Source organism: Cyprinodon tularosa, unplaced genomic scaffold (assembly GCF_016077235.1).
Source record: "Cyprinodon tularosa strain WSP-4 unplaced genomic scaffold, ASM1607723v1 ctg2, whole genome shotgun sequence".
Lineage (NCBI taxonomy): Eukaryota > Metazoa > Chordata > Actinopteri > Cyprinodontiformes > Cyprinodontidae > Cyprinodon > Cyprinodon tularosa.
This window is the reverse complement of record NW_024038733.1, coordinates 4,178,039-4,202,740: the sequence shown is the minus strand read 5'-3', so window position 1 is coordinate 4,202,740 and position 24,702 is coordinate 4,178,039. Positions and strand designations below refer to the sequence as shown.

At 39.1% G+C, this 24,702-nt stretch overlaps 1 protein-coding gene across 1 annotated transcript in view; it reads left to right on the top strand.

The window, feature by feature from the left end:
- Positions 1-18,754: 18,754 nt before the first annotated feature.
- adamtsl4 (ADAMTS-like 4) overlaps positions 18,755-24,702 on the top strand; it is a 43,072-nt gene continuing 37,124 nt past the window's right edge. Inside the window, exons 1-2 of the mRNA XM_038284291.1 lie at positions 18,755-18,962; positions 21,091-21,157. Of these exons, the coding sequence (XP_038140219.1) occupies positions 18,940-18,962; positions 21,091-21,157 (90 nt within the window). The 5' untranslated portion in view covers positions 18,755-18,939. The remainder of the gene's footprint in view (positions 18,963-21,090; positions 21,158-24,702) is intronic.

Sequence of the window (24,702 nt, the reverse complement as noted above, 5' to 3'; positions counted from 1 at the left end):
TTGATCTGCTTTCACCATCAAGAATGATCATAAAGCAGAAAACGGCTGCCTTGCTGGCTTAGATCTGCTGTTTATTTCACTTAACCAGCTTCCCTGTTTGCTGTGATGATTCCCCCCCCTTTATCTCTCACAGCTGATGCCTCCATCTCCCCTCCCACAACAGTCCCGTTTGCCCAGAGGTAACAAAGATATCCCCATATTGCATGATATATGCTAGCAGTTTGATGGAGGAGCACGAACCTAAAGAAATTCACTATAATAATAATTAAAATTACTGTCTTATGCCTTGGACTGTTTCCCTCCTCATGAATTCTGCCGCATTTCCATATTAAACCAAAAGATATTCCGACATCTCTCCCCCTCCGAAGCTAACCAGCTTGAAAGTAAAACATAGGAAGCATCACCTTTTAAGACTCCAAGTCTTAAGAGCACAAATCTGAGCTGTTTCTGAAGTCTTATCTTATTAACATAGATACCACTCTAGTCTAGCTGATGTTTCTATCTCTTATAAACAAACTATAGTGTAAGATATTTACGCTCATATGTTTAGCTGGTAGTATGGCAGTATTGGAACACCACAGGGTGCAGTACTAGCCCCTTTTTTTTTTTTGTACTTGGAAAACCTTTGACTTTGAGCATTAGCAATTGTGATTCTCTAATGAATGGCCCCTGGATCAGCTGATATATCTGTTCCTGAGCCCCAGTTGGCCCCAACGGCTTCTCACACTGAGTCTGGTTCTGCTGGAGGTTTCTTCCTGTTAAAAGGGAGTTTTTCCTCTCCACTGTCGCTACAAGCATGCACTGCCTTCAAGTCGATGCAATCAACTGGTTTTCCTTAGACAGAAAGCTTTGAATCAAATTGACTGTATGATCTGGTTGAATTGTAAAGTGCCATGAGATGACATGTTGTGAATTGGCGCTATATAAATAAACTGAATTGAAATGAAGTCCTTCTTTCCCGATAATAATTGCAAAATTACATTCTGAACTACGACTAAAAGCAGCCCATTCGCTCACTTAATACATGATAGCGGATTGTTTAATAAAGACCCGTGTTGTCTGTATTAAAAACAATCACTAGGCACAAGTCATCCTCCTTTCATCTGCATGAAAACACTGATAGTTCTGTTATGCAATGCGAGACCACAAAGTTCACTTTGTAGTGAGCAAAACAAAGCAGATGATTGTAGATTTCGGTAGAAAACAGGAATTGTCAAACAATTTATCCAACATGGGGGAAGAGTGAAGGTAATGGAGGTGAGCTTTCTCAAGCACAGCAGAATGGACTTGAGGTCCAACAGTGAAATTCAAGCCAACAAGTATGTTTTTACCCTCAGATTGTTTTCTGTTCAGAGATATTAGACCACAGTCTATTGTCAGAGTGTTCTCTCCAACTGGTAAACGAACAGGGCTGGAATTCAGCAGGGTCACTTAGCTGAGACGCAGGCTGTGATGCAACACTCAGCGGTCTGAACCCGATCAGCCATAAACATACCCAGCACTCCTCCAGCAACATCACCCTTTCAGTCTGCTGTGCCAAACATAACTAAGCCGGGCCAAGCCATACCATATGGGTTCATTTCACACAAACATGAATCCAATTTGTTTTTTATTGTTTTAAGGATGTATGTGACCCCTTGGCTACAGTGAGCAGATGACAATTGGTCTTTGTATTAGTAATTAGAACAAGGTTCTACCAGCAGTTTTTGCAGCCAATTAAAACCCGGCTGAACTTGCTTTTGTCTTGTTAGTTACGACTGTTACTTCTCATTAGGGGCTCTCCGCCCATTGCCTCGTTGTCTCTGTCCGGTTCAGAAGTGATACATACTGAGGTTCTGTTAGGTCCTGTTGGCTTACAGTACTGCAAATAGAGGCAGTGACCGTGTGATTTTATGTTGCGGGGAATCGGTTGTGAAATTTTTTAACTTGTACCTACCAGGTCTGGATTATTAAAACCTAATTTTGGTAGTAAAAAGAAAAGTTTGATTTTATTTGACTGAACAATAATTTCAGATAATAGAGAGATAGATTCATCAGTGTGTGTTAAAGTTAGATTCATAAAGTGAGTTGCAAAAACTTAAGACTTAATGCAAATAGACATAATGCAATGAAACAATTAAATATCTAAGTTTAGGATTAGCTTTCAGATGCATGAACTTTAGTCATGCACATAAAGGTGCTCTGGCTCTTTCTGCCTCTTAACGATCAAATAATTTTTGAAATAAAATACCAAAGGAGATGCAAGTTTAGAATGAGTTACTCAGTTTAGCATCAGTTTCTGTGTTGGCTCAGAATTAATATATAGGTATAAAGCTAGCTATTCAGCTGCTGGGTCATCCATTGGTTCATGCCCACATCCTTGATGCATGTTCTTTAGAGCAGACGCTCTGATAGCAGATTTTATCACAGGGATGATTGGACCAAAAAGTCAACAAAAATCCCGGAAGATTTTGAAATTCTCCCCGGACATTTTTTAAAGTATGAAAAGTAGCACATGTCTAGGAAAAAGTGGACATCTGGTCACCCTACATTATCAGCAATCTTGATGTTTCAGTGAGTGAGTGCTTGTTGTTATGATGCGTCTTTGCTCAGCAGCTTCGCTCGTTGTAAACCAACCAATCAGTGCGCAGCTTATTTAAATATTCATGATCATACCATAAAAGGAAGAAAACCTCTCGTTTCATTCTGAGGCTTATAACCAGGCTTAAATTAGGGCTCATAGAACAGCAAATATGCCATTTTCAGCCCAACCAATGTTACACACCCTATTCAGAGACCTTAAGGACCAGTACCAGATACCCTATATAACCATTCTATGACCCCTTTAAATGTCAGCCAAACCCATTTGCACGTGGAGAGATAAAACCTTTCAACAAACCAAACATTATCCACTACATATCTGACTCATTTAAAAACTATTTACATATTTTGATTATATTAAAATGCACTTACAATACTAACCACTGTTCTGCACCATTTACCTTTTTCCTCTGAGCACGGAGCACCCGCCTTGCTTGGACTCGCGATGAATCACGGGATATCCAACGCTACGAAGGATAAACTAGACCCGTCCTTCAAAACGGGCAAAAAGAAGGCTGCATTTGTGGGCTGCATAACAAGGAGACTTCCAAACAGACCTTGGTGCTGCGCTATGACTTAATCAGCCTACGAATATTGCCTTCAGAGGATGCAGCCGCTGAATTCAAACTCAGCATATGTTCTAATTGGAGCAACATTTACTAAGTAGGGGTGGCCATAGGTGGGACCAATGAATGGCTATGGGTGGCTATTGCCACCACTGACCCCCCTTCAAGCTCCGCCCCTGGTTGGGTGGTAAGCTCTGATTTTTTTCATGCAGGCAGTCTGACTTCTTGGAGCCTTGTTATTTTTTTTCCAACTGGGAAATTCCAGGTTTTTGGTTAAAGCCATGCATTAGGCTAATTAAATTGTCTCTTTATCTATAGTAAATTGGGTTCATTCTGCTAGATTGCTTCAATGTCTAAAAAACAAAGCAAACAACAACAAAAAAAACAATGAATAACTATATGTCAAATATAAATATAACATGAGACAGAAAAAAAACAATTTATCTATCTGTTATGGCATATCTAATAAAATAAAATGTAATGGTTGTGTGATAGATTAGGGATGTTTTGCTTCTTTAGGACCTGGATGATTTAACATAGTCAATAGATCATTTTAAATCATAGATTATGCTATGGCTCAAAGCACCCTAGAATGAGATAAAGTCAATAAATAGGATATGAAACAATGTCACAGAGTACAGTGTGATGCTATTTTGTGTCTGAAATCTTATATCAGAGATATGTAACCATATGCACACAAAGAAGCCCACCTCAGAATGACTCAGATAAGCCAACAAAAAAGTTTTATGTACTGGCCCAGTCAAAATAAAGATTAAGATGTTTTTTTCATAATTTTAAAAAGGCTGATTTGGCCTTTAAGCATATGGATATAGCTGAAGTGAAAATTATGCATTTAACCCTATAATGTCAAATGTATCATATTTGATACATACGGTTTCTGAAATGTTTTGCATCTGACACCTTTTGCATAATTTAATGGTAAAAACTTTGCTCAAAATCCTATTGTACACAATCAGATATACCTGATAACAGCCAGTAGAAGACTACACAAAAAAATAATCTTGACTTATCGCATAGTAATAAATTATGAATATCAAAAATGTATTTCTGTTTTTTCTTCTTACATATTTTGTTAAAAGGGCAAATAAGGAATTCAAAAAAAAAAAAAGTAATTTTCTATTTTGTTTTATTCTTGGATCGGGCTTTAAAGGGGCAAGAAGAGTGAAGCAAAGTTCCTTCTTGGTGATGTCATTTTTTTTTTTTTTTTTTTGCCAGTTAACCATACACTCAAGGCAGTGACTAAGTTCGGGGAAATGTATTAATTTTTCACATATATTGGTTTTGGTGACTTTGTTTCATCAATAAAATAAACTATGAGTTAAAATATGTTTTATTTAGTGGGGCACTTTGGTTCAATCATGATTTAAGAGTGACAAAAAGTGAAGAAACAAAACAGAAGAAACCTGTAGGGCAGTAAATGCATTACTATAGAACTGTAGGATTAACAAACTGAGGTTTTTAAAAATCTTTGTGCATAACCCTCACTGCTTTGTTGCTGCAAACTACAGTAGGATGCCTTTTTTAGAATTTCACCATTATTTCTATCTGTTTATTGTTTTAAATGGATGACCAGCTGAGAATGTATTTTGATTTGCTATTTGGTCCCAGTTTTCTCAAATTCCACCGGTAGGGAATGAGTATTTCTGTTTATTTTTGAATTTCCTCTACTTGTCTGTCCAAAAATAGTCTTCTCAAACTGACTAAATAAATATAGATCTGATGTGGTCAAATCCTCAAACTTGGTCCCATTTTTCTGCTTTGACGTTTGGTGACCTTCCCACCGAATTCTGGCATTCATATAAATTTACTTCACTTGAGTTTATTTACTTTAAACCCATTTACTTCAAACGTCATCTAAATGATCTCCCAGTAAAAAAAAAAGAATCAAAAAATCCAGTTACAAGCAATCCAATTAGACTTTGATTGCTTGTAACTATACTGGATTTCAGTCAATCAAATTAAAGTACTTAAAGCTGCCCCAGGAACATAATAATCCCTCAGTCTAATAACAAATAATTTCAACAATTCTTTCAATACTTCGGTGACCTGAGTTGATGCTTTGCTGAGTGGGGATTGCTTTTCCTTCATGCATGTGAGGGTTTTTTCTGGGTGCTTTGATTTCCCATCACTGACCGAAACAATAATGCATAAAAGAATTAGCCTCTGTAAATGGCACTCAGGAGTTGGTGTGTGTATATATATATATATATATATATATATAACTCACACACTTAGATGTAGACACAAGCCCAGATGGAACCTTGTAAGGTGACAGTGTGTATGGAAAATGGACGAATGAAAGGAGAGGGACATTGTTGCTGTTCTTTAGGTCTGCTGAGGATATATTCATGTCTGTTTCTCTCATGGCTCTCTCACCCACATCCATGCCAGACTAAATATGTAAGCTGAATTCTCCTCTTGCTCTGTGCTGTGCTTTTAGATCACAGTTTTTGCTTTGATCCGTACCTTTGGCACAGAAATTGTGGAATGGAGCAAATATTGACTCCATCTGAGCCAGACAAACCAGCTCCCCCTCACAGTGCTCTTTTTCTTTTAGTTTCCATTTACACTTGCTCTGTCCCCCTCTAATCTGCCATTACCTCCTTCTCTCACATTCCCTTTCATGCCGTTCTGTGGCTGCCTTTCTTTGCGCCTCCTTTGTGTCCCTGTCTGTCATTTTCTCTCTTTCACTCTCTCTCGACCGGGACCTTTCAGGCTGCAAGTGTTTTTAGCTCAGACATCCTTTCCCCCCCTCTAAACCCCCCTCTATAGATTTTTTTCTTTTAAATGACACAAACAATTATAATTACATTCCAATACATCTATGTGCACCACATCTTCAGTTGAATACACCTAGATTTAGTTTGGAGTGTGTTTTTTTTTCCTTGGCCTTTTATTTTTGCCAAAATAAGATCATGTAAAGTTCACATGTGCAGAGCACAAGGAGACAGTGGGAGTTGTCTGAAGAGCAGCTTTTAAAAATAACTGAGATTTTACCACGTTTGATGTGCTTTCATGTTCTTAGGTTTTTGGCACATAGCATTTAGATGAGATTTTGTTGATATAGTACAGTTCAAGCTTTGGTTGCCAACTATTCTAACTTAGGATGTTTAGCTAATTGCTAAAGGTAGCATAATTCTTACAGTCAGCTTTAGCACATCTTTTTATTATGTAACCCATCCTATAAATGGTCTTATGACATTGTTAATTCAAAACTATCTTTTATCTTATCTTGAATGACCTAAATACAGATTCACTCAGCAATCAAATTTAGTTTCTAATGGCAGGAGTTTCTTCCCTGATATCAAATCAGGAAATCAATAAGATTTTATGACAGTAAAACTTTGTGACGTGTACATATATCCTTAAAACTGGGTTAGGTAGCTTTAAGAAAGAGCAGATCAGATTCACAATGTATGTTTCTTAAATATTACACCAGTCAATATTAACTTAAGTTTATACTAAAAATAATAAAATATTATGTTCCAAGTTTGCAATATTCTTTTTTCATTGAGTCGGATATTTGTTAAAGGAAGAGTCTCTGTAGGGCAATCTTTTTTTTCTAAAGATAAATCTGACTTTACAAATACAGCTTCACTCTTCAATAAATTCACAACTTTCTTCTGCTGAAACAAATTGTGTTGCAGAGCTAGTCTGTTTTGAGCATGTTTACTCTCTCTGCTATGAATCATGACCTTCCTTTTAAACCTTAAACTTAGCTCAACATCATAATATTCAATGAAAAGCATTTCAGCTGATCTCTCTCCAGCTCAATTTTAACTAGATTGTGTGATACTGACAGACAGGAAACCAGAGCCAACTATTCAGTCTCACCATCGCCATGAAATCACTGTAAAAAGATCAAAATCCTTTGATAGTTAATTTGGATTAATATTTTGCAGACACTAATGCATTGCATGTCAATGAATGATTTAAATAAAAGACAGGAAAACAAATAAAGATGCAGGTCCCTGAAATCAGTATCTTACTCTTGTGTTCCTTAGTTTGTTCCTGACTTTTTTTCAGTTTGTCTCATTTTTTCAATTTCTCACATTAGATCTATATTTTTTTTATCAAAGTATCTGTGTCTAAACATCTTAGTTACTCTTAGTTCATTATTAGCCCAGCCTTCTTTGTTTTTGGTCATATCCTGGTCATACTCTTGCTTGTGTTGATATACCCCCAGAAAGTTGTATTTCTTTTTTCTGTCTAATTTCCCATATCGTTACGTTGTATTTGGATTTATTCTGCGTTTACCAGTGGATCGCTGGTTTATACAGCCTTCTTCCTCATTGACACCCATTTACACAAAGAGAAAGTACCTGATATACCAGGGCAGTTACACAAGCATATGAATGGCTGAACTCCATAGTGTGGAGCTGAGAAGTAGTGTTGTTTATTTAGGCTCTGCCACCTTCAAACAGCATTTATGGGAGCGGTCAAGGGAAAACACATGTTGGCACAACCCTCCCATGTTTGCCCGAATGTTTTCCATATAAGCATACCACTCCAAATATAAGCATGCTCAGGCATTCAGATCTTGCTATACCAATGGTTCTCCTCTTTTGGACTTTGAGTTATTTATGTCATTCTGTTTTGTTGATCTTTGTTTTATTTTCCATTTTGTATTATATTTAAGCAGTGCTGATTTTTTTAAGTTACTCTCTGTTGCCCCCTTGTGCCAGTCTCCTTTCCCCTAGTTTCCTTCTAGTTATTTCTTTCCACACCCGTTCCATATCAGTTCATTAGTCCATTATTTTTTTGCATCCATCCATCTTCTTCCGCTTGTCCAGGGTCGGGTCGCAGGGGTAGCAGCTTCAGTATGGAGGCCCAGACGTCCCTCTCCCCAGCCACTTGGGCCAGCTCCTCCAGGGAAATCCCAAGGCGCTGCCAGGCCAGCAGAGAAACATAGTCCCTCCAGCGTGTCCTGGGCCTCCACCTGGGCCTCCTCCCGATGGGATGTGCCTGGAACGTGTCACCAGGGAGACGTCCAGGAGGCGTCCTAATCAGATACCCGAGCCATCTCAACTGGCTCCTCTTGATGCGGAGGAGCAGCAGCTCTACTCTGAGTCCTCCCAAGATGGCTGAGCTCCTCACCCTATCTCTAAGGGAGAGCCCAGACACACTACCGAGAAAACTAATTTTAGCCGCTTGTATCCGGGATCTCATTCTTTTGGTCATGACCCAAAGCTCATGACCATAGATGAGGGTAGGAACGTAGATCGACCGGTAATTAGGGCTCTTGGGACATGGAATGTCACCTCTTTTTTTTCTGTTCCCCATATATACACCTCCTCTGCAGTTCCTCATTGCTGGTTTCTTGTTGTTACTTGGCTCCCCATGTTTGTTCTCCCCTGACGTCTACTGGTTTTTGGTTTCCTGTGTTTTGATTCTTGGATTTTTTTCTGTTGCCTTTTTGATTTCATTAAACCTGCAAGAACTCATCTCTGCCTCCCTCATCTCAGCATTTGAGTCCTTTACCAACCTCCACCTAACCTTAACAACTTTTTTATGGTCACTTTTTTTTTTACTATAAAATGAAGGGGCCCTAAAGCTGAGCTCTGTGGAGTACCACTGGGAAGACGAGGAAAGAAGAACACACAAGCCCCCAGTCTGGTGAAACCCCTCAGTTAAGTTGGATCTAAAACAATCCAGTTCTTTGTCACCCACCCATTTTTTGTCTGATCCGAAGCCATATTCAGCAGTTTGGTCCAAAAGAAAAAGAGGAACAGAGTCTGTAGCTAAATGTATACAATTAAAACCAACACACCCACGTAAGGATATAATCTGCTCTATATACCTTAAAAAAAAAAAAAAAAAACAGCTTGTCATTTTAGGTTGAGTGTCTCATGACCAGGAACAGGACTGATGTGTCGTTTGACCTTCATGTTTTTCAGCTCTAAAGAAAATCTTTCAGAGACTGCAAGGAAAATGCCACTCTGATATGCAATGCTATTACTCAGCTCAGCGGGCTGAGATAAACAGATCTAATGCTCAACAGACCTCCATTAGGAAAATATAGGCTAAAGGCTGTAATTTTATGTTGTACTGAGGGACTGAGATGAACATGTTGCTAATCAGGCTCATGTAGTTGGTGGTGCCTGTCTTTCAGCAGGCCATAACGTAAGTCCTTTCTTTTCAAAGATGAAGAGAACGAAATAAGTGGAGAGTCGGGGGGAATGGAGAGGGATGGGGTTGAAGGCAGGAAGGCAGTGCCGAGTTATAAGTGGTCATGGACCAACGGTGACCATGGCAATGACCTCTGACTAATTGTAGCTAATGATAGACATGGTCCTTAGAAGTCCAAAATATCCATTTTGCTAACACCAGAAGCTTCAAAGGACACCTCTGTGCTTTTTAAGCCCCTGGATTTGGCCCACGTTCTTGGTTCGCTTTCTGACATTTTTGTTTTACTTTTGCAAATCAGATCTGAAACCCTTATGTGTAATGTGGTTTATCTTTAGTTGTTGGCTTTGAAGTTTCCTAATCTCCATCACCATCTTTGTTGTTATATTGTAGGAAGGGCGTCCAAAAAAAGCAGCTGGCACAGCTCAGGGGTATCCCAAGCTCAGGGTTTGTTGATGCACTGCATGTTCAACCATTCCTCCATGAATGCTCTGCAGCAACATGGTGGGAGTTGTTAATGCAGTCATGTAATGCTGAATGTGCTAAAAGGTTTGCAAAGGGCTAAAAAGTCTGGACTGGATACACAGCATCTGCTTGTTCTTGATCGTAGTATTTTAGTTATTACCATGCTTTTATTGGACTTTCATATTCCTAGTATGTGCCAAGCTCAGAATTATTCATAACCCTGTTAGATTAAGGTTAAAGGGGATATTTTTATGCAAATATGTAAATCTGGAGTCCAGATTTAATCTCTGACTCACTGTGGAGGGAGCTAAAGATTAGAGTGATGCCAAGGAGGCCTTCCAAACACTAACATTTGGTGCTCGTCGCTGAAGACGAACTGTAAAAACATACTGGTTGGCAACTGTTAGGTTTTATTTAATCTTAATAAAGAATCTGTTGATAAGAGTAAAAATGTTCAATTTGGCATTATTTGTTATGAAACGGGAAAGAAGGACCTAGTATTCCAGGCGAGACAGACAATGAGATAATTCAAAGGTGTTTATTAAAACATAAGATCACAGAAGCAGGCTGTGGATCTGCAGCAGCTGTGGACCGCACATCACATAAAGCTCTGGTTGGAGAAAAACACGTGTAACTGACCATGATAATTTGACAGAGGACAAATATCCATGAGAGTCACTTACTGGGTTTGACAATTCAGTCCACCGCCAAAGAACACGGTAGGATCCGGCTGGAGGGCTGCCAATTAAATGTGCCTGGCACCGCCCAGAGTAAACTAGATGTTGCAGTCAAGAAGGACAAGCAGGAGTCCAAGCAAGGTGAGGCAAACAGATCAGAACAGGAAGGATCAGAGGTCCAGGAGTCCAAAACCTGATCAGGGATACCGATCAAAACAGGAACAGGCTGGTCCAGGGTTTCAGGAGTCCACAGAGAGTTCAGGCAGGTTCAGGGTTCCAAGAGTCCAACGCAGATTTCAGGCAGAACATTCAGATGGGAACAGGCAAGCCCAGTAGTTGAGAGGCAGAACAGGTCAGGATAACAGGAACAATACGAAATGGTAAAACTGCTCTCTCCACCGAGACAAAACAGGAACAAGCCACGCTCAGTAGATAAGAGAGAGAACATGATCAGGAAACAGAAACACTACAAAACACTGAAAACCTCTCACCACTGGCCCCGGAGAATGAGAAAATGAACTAAAGAAAGAGCAATGTTTTCAACCTCAATAGCCCCATCAAGATCTGACCATGATAGCCGAGACTGAGCCGTATATAAAAAAAAAGCAGAAGCAGGTTGATTATATGTATGGTTATTGGAAACTGGACAGAGTTAGGTAGGTGAACTAAATGAGCAATTGGGCCAGCTCTCAGAGTCATAATCATGAAATTATTTTGATACAGTGTCAATAAAAACAGATGAAAAAATGTAATCCCAAAACTGGTACAACTTATTTACATTTTCTATAGGTTAAGTAAAGTAATTTTAAATCTTAATCTATTTCAATTCAATTCAGTTATTTATATAGCGCCAATTCCCAACTCTATCTAGAATCTATCAGATGACTTACTTTGGCCTCATAAACCAGGAGCCCATCTACTTCTACTTTTATAAAGATCGGTTTCTCAGCATGTTACATCCACATACTTAGCTAGTGGTAGTTAGAACCTCAACAGTTGTTCAATTTTACAGTCTTTCCCTGCAACTTCAGAAGAATCCAATTGACTTTAGAGAAAAATGATTCCCAAATTCAAGTTCAGAGGCTAATTAGTCTTAACATTGATTAATATTACTGCAACTTTAGCAATTATTATTGTGATGTTAACCACTCATACTAGACAGTTGGAGACCTTCAATCTTCTATGATTAAAGTCAAACTAAATAATCCGTATTAACCAAACTTTTGCTCCTGCAGATGTATACAATGGTAGTTCTGTGTGGATAAGAAATATAAAGGACTCTTAACCCAGCTGATTTTAGAAAGTCGCTATGAGTGTTTTGATTTTTTCCACATGTTGCACTTACTGATTAGAAAATGTCAGTCACAACAATTCCCAGTGCTGAGGCATATCATTTTACAAGTTTACTCTGAAACTACAGCATAATTTGACAAAATGATCATGCTGTGCCCTTAAGAAGACCTTTAGTCTGTGATTTTGCATGTACTTCTATTTATATATTCTCTGGGAACATGTGTAGCAGTTCTTTGTTGTTCTCTGTGATGTGTATTTTCTGTATACTCTGACTCTTCCCTGTCTTGGACCAAACATAAACTGAAGGCCAACCACTGTAAACATTTTCTGTGCATTTTTAGTAAATATTTGTTGCTAGACTTTAGATATAATTTAGCTCAGTATGTCTCAGTTAAAAGTGAAAGAACTCTTGTTTCCTGTTCTAATGGAGTACAGCCAAAACTTGGGGATGTGACTCAAATACAGCTTCTTCCTCAGAGCTGTGGAAGCTAACTCTCCCCTTAAGGCATATGCTCTCACTATTTATTGCATTTTATTGCTCCAATTGTAACACATTAAAATGTTTTTTTTTATAGTTTCCACTCCTTTGTGATGTGAAAACTGCAATGCTCCAAACAGAGTTTTATGTAGTTGCTCCAGTGTATGCATGATGACAATAATGTTTATACAGAAATACACTTTAGCCTCATCCCTTCCTAATAAATCTTTAAAATCATAAGCCTATCCTCCTGTTTTTAATTTGGCTTAAAGTGTCAGATGTTTTTTTCATTACTGTTATTTTGAAGTTATATCTCTATGCGATTTCTTAAAACTTTACAGCGCATTTCCAGTACTCTGATGCCCATATCTCAACTCTTTAAACCGCCTATTCCTTTCTCTTTTTTGCCCTTTCTACATCTGTCATCTGTTTTGCTGTCTTCTCACACCCTGCTTTTTGTCTGATGGATTGAAAGCAGCTCTTAAGAGCTGTTGATTTTTAAATTGCTAATTTTTATGTTTGTTTTCTTTCTCTAAATGTGTCACACAGTCATGCCTAAGCAGTGAGGGAATTAACATTTAAAATGCTAATGATAACCACATTTCAGCAAATATGTGACACAAATTTGAAACAAATGCCTCAGATAATCCTTTTACATGAGAGCAAGGTCTCGATCTTCTGGCTTGTTTATGGAATCATCACATAAACCCTGAAGCATCTTTGTTATTTCACAGAACAATTGAACCAGATTTTTCGCTTTTAAAGCCCCTTGGAAAAGTGGGCAAAGTCATGTTAATTTTCAAATAGAACTTATGTGTTTTCAGTTAGCTCTTTATGAGGTAGACCAACACAAAGAAGTAAATATGATGAAAAAAAATTTATTACGATCCAGTTCATAATACATCTGAAAAGTGTGGCATGTATTTGTATTGAGCAGTATGAGGAAAGCCGCTACGTATTGCAGGAGTGGAGAAAATGTTGTTGGTTTTCGCTCCAACAACTGTCAAAATGAAATGACGTCATCTTGGTCTCCCAGAAAACGCTGCTTCTCCACGACATGTCATCTGGGAAGGACTTTTTTTCTGTTAAAGAACAGTTCTGTGATTGATCAAGATTTGGATCATCATCATCTTTATTTAGAAAGTGCTTTAACAAAAGCCAAAGGTGTAAATCAAAGATAACGAAATAATCAAAAATGTTTGTGTCAGGGCTCAGAACAGGGAACCCAGTATTCAGACAGACAGACAGACAGACAGACAGACAGACAGACAGACAGACAGACAGACAGACAGACAGACAGACAGACAGACAGACAGTTAGATTTCTCAAAAAAAAAATTTATATAAAAATGACGGACCACTTTAATCTGGTGGAGGATGATAATGAACGTGTGAGTCACAAACCTGGTGAACTTTAAGGACCAGGTGGACTCCAGCCGGTCGCCTGACAACACGACACGGAGAGTTGCCCAGAGAGTCCCAGACGTTGAAGCGCCAAAGCCAGTATCGAGGAGATTCACAGAAGTCCGGGACAGGAGATCAGAGATCTGAAGAGTTACCAAGGGGAAATCCAGGTTGTCGTCAGGATTCGGTTCCAGGTTCCGTAAACAGGCAGAAATCCAGCAGGAGTCCGATAACAGGTCAGGCAAAGAGATCAAAACAGGAACAGGCAGGCTCAGAGGTCCAAAGGCAGAACGGGTCAGGATCAGGAGAACAGAGAACACTTTGATTCACCAGAAGACTCTCACCAAGGGTTCCAATAGTCTGGTTGATGATTGGAAGCAGGCAGGTTAAATAGAGACTGGAGCAGGTGACACAGATGAGCGGTAATAAGAAACTAGGCAGAGTTAGGCAGGTGAATGGAATGAACAACCAAGCCAGTCATCAGCGCCAAGATCATGACACTTTGTTACTGGATTAATAAATGTAAGCATAAAAACATATAAAAACAATGAAATATGAAAGAGAAACAAAACAGATAACATTAAGTTTTCTGGTGCATACATCATTACAGTGAAATAAGGCAACTTTAATGTCATGGATTGCTGGTTAACACAGAGAAAATATAGGAAATGTATGATACATCCTCTAAATATGAAGCAAAAAAATCAATTTCACTCTTTATACTAAAGTGTAAAGTGTAAATATGATATGAAGAACTTATATAAAGAAAAGTTGGTTGTTCTGTTTTCTTAATATGTTTTTTCAGTATTAAAATATTTCTAGTTAAGTTGTATTAGTTTGAAGCCTTAACTGGTTGCTTTGATATTGGGTAAAGCCTTTAAAATTATTGGCTATGCTGTCAATCTTCTCATAGCCACCTCTTTTGTAGACCTCCACCCCATCGCTGCCTCCAGTCTGATCTCCCTGCATCTCTGTCTGCATACAGAGTAAACAAGTTGGCAACAGGGAGTTCTCACATCTGCCTCAGACCAAAGCCAAGAAGACTTCCCAGCCCACAAACACGCACATCTACATGTACAAGCTCATAATGCAGCCTTAGTAGTGGCTTCTCCCCTGGGTGCATTTATCTGGGCTCCAAATTGTTGGAGCATGTTTTCTTTCTGGAGTTCAAATGTGATTAAACAACAAAGAGAAAAAACAGGCAGATTTCTATCATATCAAATGCTTTCTGTTGAGGCAAACAAATAATTTTATCTGTTTACTGTAAAATAAAATGATAAGGATTCAAGTATCTCGCGATGCTTGTCTTATGATCATTTTTAAAGTAGTTGGAAAAAGAGCATTGGCTTGCAGCTGCTGCAAGAATATCACTCCTGTTTGACTAAAGTGGATTATTTCTCCTGATCAGTGTGACCAAGCACAATGGCCCATTATGATGATGGATCGTGCAACAAGAAAGCAATTCTGAACGCTAGAAAGCTCTAAAAAACTATTCATAGCCCTTGAAGTTCTTTTTGCATTTTGTCACAGTCCATAGATTTCAGTGCATTGTTTCAGTAGTTTAGGGTAGACTAACAGAAAATTGAGCATGATTGGGAACTTGAGGTGTGTGTTTGATTCAGCTTGGTAAAGGAAATACACAAGCAATTCGCTGTAAGGTCAGTGAGGTTGCAGGTGATTGTTTCTTTAAAGTCCATTAACTTTCTTCTCCTCATGTCTTACCAGTTCCTCCCATTATCAAACCTTTCCCAAGTAATTTCTTTGTTGTCCATTCAGACTAGATGGAGAATGTCTGAGAGACTCCAGAGTAAATCTTCCCGTAGATACTTAATTACAACGACTGATAGACGGATAGGTGCAGCGTCAGCAGTGATTTCGTCGCTCTACAGTATAGGACTGTCATGGTGAAGAGAGAGCTGAATGGGGGGGCAAAGCTCACGATTTACCAATCGATCTATGTTCCCCCCTTGTGTATGGTCATCAGATCTGGGAAATGACAAAAAGGACAAGATCACAAAAAGAAGCGGCTGAAATGAGTTTCCTTCACAGGGTGGCTGGGAATTGCTGGGAATTGTCTTGTTGCTCCTCCAAGTCTAAAGGAGCCAGCTTAGGTGGCTCGGGCATCTGTTCCAGATGCCTCCTGGTCACCTCACTCGGATGCTGTTCCAGGCATGTCCTATTGGGAGGATGCCTTGTGGAAGGCCCAGGACACGCTGGAGGTTTTATGTCTCTGAGCTGGCCAGGTATGGATGGATGAATGAATATGCTACAGTTCATCGAGAAACGTCAAACACTAGGACCAAGTGGAAAACAGCCGCTCAAGCAAAAGCGTGCTTCCCTAACTTTTACCGCCCACAAGCTCCCGATTGGCTTTCTTTGTTTTTCTTGTTTTGTGTGATTGGCTGTCTATGCTGTCACTCCAAAGTTTGCAAAAACAAAAATCTGATGGACTGCTTCATATGGTCTGTAATTGGATGATCATAGTACTGAAGTCCTAAGAACTACAGTAATTATATCTGTAGAGTCACAAGTCTGTTTCTCTGCCTGAGGTACCTTTTGTTCCAGGAGTTACGGTTTTTGATTAGCATGCACGTCTTTCCATGGCTACAGGTGGTCATAAGAGGGAATTTGCTACTGTAAATTGGATGTTTTTTCTTCGGAGTGTGTCACCTAATCTAGAGGGGTTGTAATAGGTGTATGAATTTACACTAAACTTTGAATGATGTCATGTGCATTTGTTTGTGCATGTGTGTCTGTGTTTGGTAATTAGGTGTGCAGCCAGGAGTTCTAATAAAACAAAACAGAAAAGAAGACACTTCTAAAACACTAGCACCCCTTTTGTAACACCTCCACTGGCTCCATAAAGCAACATCCACTTCAAGATCTTCCTCATCATCATCCCAGAAATCTTGTAAAATATATAGTTTTATTGAAAGTGCTGATAGACAGAGATGGCAAAAGTACTCACTTTCTGTACTTGAGTAAAAGAACAGATACTTGTGTTAAAAAATACTCTGGTAAAAGTGGAAGTACTGATTAAACTTCTTTACTCAAGTAAAAGTAACAAAGTACAGGCTTGTAAATTTACTTAAAGTATAAAAGTAAAAGTAGAAACCACTTTTTTCATGCCGTTGCCTACATTTTAAATGGATGTCTGCCAATAGGACTAGATCTCCGTTGTGTTCATTTTCAATCATCTCGTCGTCCATGCTACTATGCTAACGCCACCGCCACCAAGCTGCAATGATTTGCCGCCAATGAATACCGCCGAATCTGTCGATTCATCTTGTAGAGGTGCGTCAAATGCAACGTAGATTCCCATCCAATTAGATTGAATTTGGTATTGATGATGTGAAAAATAATAACGGTAACTCCATTGAAATGATTAAAAACTAAAGTAACGAGCCAATTTTTTAAAATGTAAGGAGTAGAAAGTACAGATATTTGTGTAAAAATGTATGGAGTAGAAGTAAAAAGTCGCCATAAAAATAAGTAGTAAAGTAAAGTAAAAATATCAGAAAAATCTACTTGAGTACAGTAACGAAGTATTGTACTTCGTTACTTCCCATCTCTGCTGATAGATAATATTATTAAAAAAACACAACCTTTGAATGTGATTTTATACATCTCAACTCATAATAATTGTAAAACTACAACCATATAGTAAAAGTGGATTACTGCAATCCAGATTGTCAGAATAATCACCTTTCCGCATACATTCTATAAGTTTCTTTACGCCTACATGTCTTGTGGATTATTGCCATGATGATACATTCACCTGAGCTGCAAGAGTCTGCAATTCATCCATAACACATTGTGGACCTGCTAAGGGCCCTGTTACACCTTGCCCATTTAGACAGTGTATGCTGACACCCCAGAATCTCCTAAAATGCTGGCATACACTGAACTTTCTATGTATGCTTTCAAATTTGTGCATATACATAGCATATTCATAACAAGTCCAGAACTTATCTCCAACGACAGCCTGACTTATATTTTTGATTCAAAATGGCAGAAATGGCGTTGAGTTCAACGCTTTATAGAGTGGACCAAAAACAAAAGCCTTGTTTTGGCTTAGGAAACGTCCAAATTGAACGGGTCCGACCCTTAGGAATCTATGTCTCTGAAGGGGGGGGGGGGGGGGGGGGGGGGGGGGGAATTGTTGGCCTGGTTGAACAGGCGAGATGTTCTGTTTCCCTCTAACATGTCAAATACCTTGATATACTTTGGAGATAAGTTATGCATAAGTTATGCACAAGTTACTCATAGGTTTAGGATAAACTAGACACCTTGACTAATGAGTAACTTAAACTTAATGTCTGTCAATGATTAGATAACTTTCCTATAACTTATGCCCCACATATGGCATACGTTGGCACATGTCTGGGAATCTTAAGCATGCTCAAAATTTCTTGACCTAGTTGCCATATGTTGACGTGTGCCAGCGTGTTTCAGCGTAGCTCAGCTTAATTCAGCATGCTCATAACTTATATAAAACATACCCATGATTTATATCCACCATTTTTGCCAGGTTTTTTCTTACGTAAGGCTAAATCGTCAAGGTGTGACAGGGGCATAAAGCTCTCCTGCAGATTTAGGTAATTTTATAAGTTAAGCTAAGAACTTTCCATTCAATTGGTCCTTCACACTGCTCCATTTAATAAAGGACCACCTAGATGCATGGTAGTAAATGTCTCTGAATACAAATGCACTCTGCACTTTTCAGATTTTTATTTCAATAACGTTTTAGAGGGATACATTTTTTTCCCTTTGGACCTCACAATGATGGATGACTACCTGTTTGCCCATCTCATGAAATCCTAGTAAAATACATGTGAACCAAGGGTCTGAATACTTCTGGAAGGTGCTGTGTGATCACTCATTTAGGATTGAAGCTGTGAAAGGTTGTGTTTGACTTATCTGTGTGGAAATGTAGAAAGAAAGTTGCATAATCTGTCCATCTTTGTGACTTTTGCCCTCCCAACCCGAACCCCCACGCCCCCTGGCTTCCAGGCGTATCCAGTTGGATGGACACAAAGTTGTGAAGTGAACTCAGCCCAGAGAGAGAGAGAGAGAGAGAGAGAGAGAGAGAGAGAGAGAGAGAGAGAGAGAGAGAGAGAGAGAGAGAGAGAGAGAGAGAGAGATCAACCCATCCCACTCCATGGAAATCGGGAGTGACTGTGACAGAAGGAAGGGGACAGAAAGTCTGAGAGCAGAAGGAACCCTGACTGAAACTTTATCACATGTCCTCCAGGACCGAACCGCACCTTTAATCTGGACAGCCATTGGATAACCTGCGGTTCAGAAGTGTGTTGGAACCTGCTGGGAAAATGCGGTCCGGTTCTCTGTTCAGGTAAAACCTGAACTTTTCCAGCTGCTGCTGCTGTTTCCACTCCGACACATGTCCGTTTGCATCCTCTAAAGGAACTATGGTGGTGATGATGGAAAACTTTACTTTCCAGTTTTTGGTTTTACGCACGACGTGTTGCGCACAGAGCGCAGAGCGAGATTTATGAAAGGAATTTCCCTACAGGCGCGTTTTTAAGAAAGGAGATCCCCGTTTCTCCTCTGGATGGATTTTTTTTTCCTTCCTAAGGTTTCCCCCCTGATGTAAATCCCTCACGTCTCGCTCTCTGTGTTTATTCTACTATGCGCCACTGTTGCGCCGTGCGGGAAAACGTGCAGTCCGGTAGGGGGTCTTTACTTCGGCCTGAGCGGCTCTGTTGTGTGGCTGTCGGGCTCTGCTCGGAACCTCTGTGTGAGGGGGGTTTTCAGGGGTAACTGTGTGGTGTGGGGAAGTTTCCAGAGACCACGGCGGTGCACCACAGTGGGAGGAAAGCGCATATTACTCTGCCTACATGTGGCTTGTGGAGCGCTGATTGCGGCCACGGTTCGGTTCTCTCTCTCTCCTGCAGCGTCCATCTAAAAACCATGAGGATCGTTTTGTGAAAACACTTTTATTTGCCTGCCACTACACTTGTCTCGGTGTTTTTTTCCTTGCTGTGATAATTATAGCTTAGAATTTTAGCAAAACAGGTGTATTAAAGTGAAATGATTCTACTTTCAGAGCTAAATCTTAAAAAGAAAAACTTTCAAGTGCCAAAAACTACACTATAAAAGTAGCTGTTCTTTGAAGGCTTTATAAGTGAAGTTGTATCATATCAAACAATGTCCCTAGCTTTCAATATCTGAATCTGAAACATGGTGGTGGCAGCGTCATGCTCTGGGGACGCTTTTCTTGAATGAGGTTCTTTAATGGAGAAACGGATGGAGTTAAATAAAGGAAAACGACGGGAAAAAAGAATCATCACAACACAGAATTATGCTGGAAATATTGGGACTAAAACCTAAGAATCAAAGTTTTGATCTAAATAATTTTCACAACCTGTGGCAGGCCTGGTTCACATTTCATAATGGAGTAAGTTCAAGCTAATAGTTATATAAATAAAATCATTTCCCAATCTTTGAATATCTCACAGGGAGCACATCCATCATGCAAATAACATTAAAAGCAGAAAACTACAGACCTACAGGAATGTGGTCTACCACCTACTTCAGGGGAAGAGCCCATTATTCAGAGAGGCAGACATGTTCCTCCTTTCTGGAGGAGCTGCAAAGATTTGTTCAGGTAGTTTAGCACTAATCTGGCCTTTACACCTGAATGAGAAGTAGGGAGTCTTTGTAGAAAGAAAGCCACATGAGGTCAATTTTGCAAAAGCCATTAAGTGGGGAGGTTAGCAGATATCTCAAAGATGCTCTGGTCAGATGGAAACAAATACCTTAGATGGTGAAACATTGGAACATCGTCAGGGAAGCTGGGGTTTCCTTCTCTTCATATTTATGTTGACATATCTCATAAAGTAAAACAGTCTAAAGTTGGTGAGCGTAATGAGGCAAAATGTTAAAAACAAACACCATATATGTAAGAACTTTAGCATCTTTAACACAGAAGTGCTCAAAATGAGTTTTACTGCCTAATTGAAATCTCTGAGTGGTTGTTGAGTGTCTGTGTTGAAACCATCTCCTCTGGGTGTGTGTAGACCCTGGGAGAGGCATTCCGATGGAAAAGCCGCTTGCTCTTTAAACTCCATTTGTTTATTAAACCCTCCTCGGATTTCACACATTGATGTTGGGATGTTTGCATATGAACCTCCAGTGAGAATAAGAACGTTTTTGTCCAGCCGCTCTCATAGCCTACACACCACCTTTAAAGGGAAACAAAGTGACATAATTGGTTTTTACAGTAAACATAGGTCACTGGAACATGTGATGGGGTGGTCAGTCAACACATCTGCTTTAGCATGAATGTGTAGCGATGAAAGCTGATGGGGAATAAAAGACGCCTCTGTGAGCGTTACCGTGATTACACGTTCATGACAGTGAATGACTCTTGGCCTCATAAAGGTTCTTATTCAGCCTGCTGTTGTTTTAAATCCTGCCTCCATATCTGCCTCATCTCTCACCCTCTTTTTCTCCCTCAGGCTCTGCGTGCTGTGGGGCTTTGTGGTGGTCACGACCTCCGTGACCAGTAAGGCTGCCAAGAGGAAGGTGAGTCATTAGATCATCCAGTTGGGTCAGAAGAAATAAAAAACAACCTTTGTCACAACAGTGGGGTGAAAAGGTGACAGAGGTCAGGGGACAGGTTCAGATTTTTCTAGTATAAACTTTACTAGAACACCTTATTAATAATGAAGCAAACAGAAATGCTTGGAAAGTTTAAAGCATCAACATTTTATTTGTTGCAGGGGGCTTGAAAGTAAAAGCTTCAAGGCTTTAAATGCAGATCTTTAAAGGTTACAGTGGCTTTAGGGGAGAATCAGGAAACAGAACGAGTTAAAAAGTAAAGTTGATATTTGAAGTCATCTTTGCTGTAAGGAAATCCATAGAAACTGGAGAGAATGTGTTAGAATTAAACTGGTTGAAATCAGATTCAGGGAGCATGCAAACTTAAAACATTTTTAGTTTTAAGTGTGAATGTTCTCCCCATGCATCCATGTTCTTCTTATCATTCTTATAATGGGTCACACTACCAATAAAACGTTTATTTCATAATTTAATTTGCAAGGAGCACGTTGCTTTGGTATTAGACTTCATTCTCATTCGTTTAGCAGATTTTCCCCTTTTGTTTAAAGGAACTTTTGGCTCTTTTTTATGATAATATATATCTTTTTTTTGCTTCCTGAAAGCCAGATAAATTGCAGAAACGGGCTGGAATTGGCCTGCGGACCTTTGTTTTAACAGATCTTAAAAGATTTTTTTTTTAAAGTAATTATGTCATATAATCTATAGACTGAAATGTTTGCTATATCTAAATATTTCAAATTTAGTCACCTCACAAAGACCATCTGCAATTTTTAAGTTATGCCAAAGATTGTTGATGACTTTAAACCTGTACTTTTATTGAGGCATAAATAGTCTTTGATGTAAAACCCAGTAACGCTTTGTTGCCTTGCTGGAAGGTGAACCTGGGAAGCTCCATCCATTTTCTGTTATTTCTGACCTATGTTCCTGTTCCACTTTAACAAATTCGTTCCCACATCATAATGCTGCCTTGAATGTGTTTCACTGTAGAGATGGTGTGTTCAGGGCATCTTTTGTCACATAGAATTTTATTTGTTGAACAGAAAAATTAATGAACAAAGAATGTTTGCTGTGTTCCTGGATGGCTTGTAACAACCTCCAAACAGGAATTCTCTACCCGGCTTTTGTTCAGCAGTGGCTTTCCTCTTTCCATTCGCCCTTTAGCACAAAATGGAGGGCATGACTAATAGTTGTCCTGCCAACAGATTATCCCTTCTCAGCTGTGAATCTCAGCAGCTCCTCCAGAGTTACCTTTGGCCTATTAGAGGCTTCTCTGGTCATTCTTTTAGCTCATTTTGATTGAACAGTACCCTATGAGATGTATGTCAACCCTTCTTTAAAAATCTCGACGGCTTCCTGATCTGTCCTGATCAGTCCGAGGCATTCCTTGGTCTTTCTAATACTGCTGTTCATAAATGCTATCAAACAATCCTCTAAAGCCTTCACAGAAAAGCTGGATTTACAGGTGCTGGTCATAAAATTAGAATATCATGAAAAAGTAGATTGATTTCAGTAATTCCATTTAAAAAGTGAAACTTGTATATTATATTCATACATTACATACAAACTCATATATTTCAGATGTTTATTTTGTTTAATTTTGATGATTACAAATGACAACAAATGAAAATCTCAAATTCATCATATCAGAAAATTAGAATATTACTGAAGACCAATAAAAACAAAGGATTTATAGAAATGTTGGCCAACTGAAAAGTATGAACATGAAAAGTATGAGCATGTACAGCACTCAGTATTTAGTTGGGCCTCCTTTGGCCTGTATTACTGCAGCAATGCGGCGTGGCATGGAGTCGATCAGTCTGTGGCACTGCTCAGGTGTTATGATAGCCCAGGTTGCTCTAATAGTGGCTTTTAGCTCTTCTGAATTGTTGGGTCTGGTGTATTGCATCTTCTTCTTCACAATACCCCATAGATTTTCTATGGGGTTAAGGTCAGGAGAGTTTGCTGGCCAATTAAGAACAGGGATACCATGGTCCTTCAACCAGGTACTGGTAGCTTTGGCACTGTGTGCAGGTGCCAAGTCCTGTTGGAAAATGAAATCTGCATCTCCAAAAAGTTGGTCAGCTGCAGGAAGCATGAAGTGCTCTAAAACTTCCTGGTATGTGGCTGCGTTGACCCTGGACCTCAGAAAACACAATGGACCAACACCAGCAGATGACATGGCACCCCAAACCATCACTGACTGTGGAAACTTTACACTGGACTTCAAGCAACGTGGATGAAGTGCCTCTCTTCTTTTCCTCCAGACTCTGGGACCTTGATTTCCAAAGGAAATGCAAAATTTACTTTCATCAGAGAACATGACTTTGGACCACTCACCAGCAGTCCAGTCCTGTTTCTCTTTAGCCCAGGCAAGACGCTTCTGACGCTGTCTGTGGTTCAAGAGTGGCTTGACACAAGGAATGCGACAGCAGAAACCCATGTCTTTCATACGTCTGTGTGTGGTGGTTCTTGAAGCACTCACTCCAGCTGCAGTCCACTCTTTGTGAATCTCCCCCACATTTTTGAATGGGTTTTGTTTCACAATCCTCTCCAGGGTGCGGTTATCTCTCTTGCTTGTACACTTTTTTCGACCACATCTTTTCCTTCCCTTCGCCTCTCTATTAATGTGCTTGGACACTGAGCTCTGTGAACAGCCAGCCTCTTTAGCGATGACCTTTTGTGTCTTGCCCTCCTTGTGCAAGGTGTCGATGGTCGTCTTTTGGACAACTGTCAAGTCAGCAGTCTTCCCCATGATTGTGTAGCCTATAGAACTAGACTGAAAGACCATTTAAAGGCTTTTGCAGGTGGTTTGAGTTAATTAGCTGATTAGAGTGTGGCACCAGGGGCCATCAATTTTGAACCTTTTCACAATATTCTAATTTTCTGATATGATGAATTTGAAATTTTCATTTGTTGTCATTTGTAATCATCAAAATTAAACAAAATAAACATCTGAAATATATGAGTTTGTATGTAATGTATGAATATAATATACAAGTTTCACTTTTTAAATGGAATTACTGAAATCAATCTACTTTTTCATGATATTCTAATTTTATGACCAGCACCTGTATAAATGAAAACCTGTAATCCTCTGCAAACAGTTAGTTGTGCTGGATCTCAAATATTGTTTTTGTTTTTTTTTTTAAGTAAAAGAAGGCAACATTTAAATGCATTTCACACTTTTTGGATTTTTGATTTAACCACAGACATCTTTTTTTCCTTTTATTATACCTTACTGTGCTTTGATCTGACACACAAAACCCAATAAAATGCACGAGGTTAGTAGTTGTAACAACAAAAATGTTAAAAGTTCATCAAATATATGACTTTTCCAATATATATATATATATATATATATATATATATATATATATATATATATATATATATATATATATATATATATATATATATATATATATATATATATATATATATATATATATATATATATCTTGTATGCCTTTCTTTCCTCTATTTGATGAACTGTAAACCTACCCAGAGTC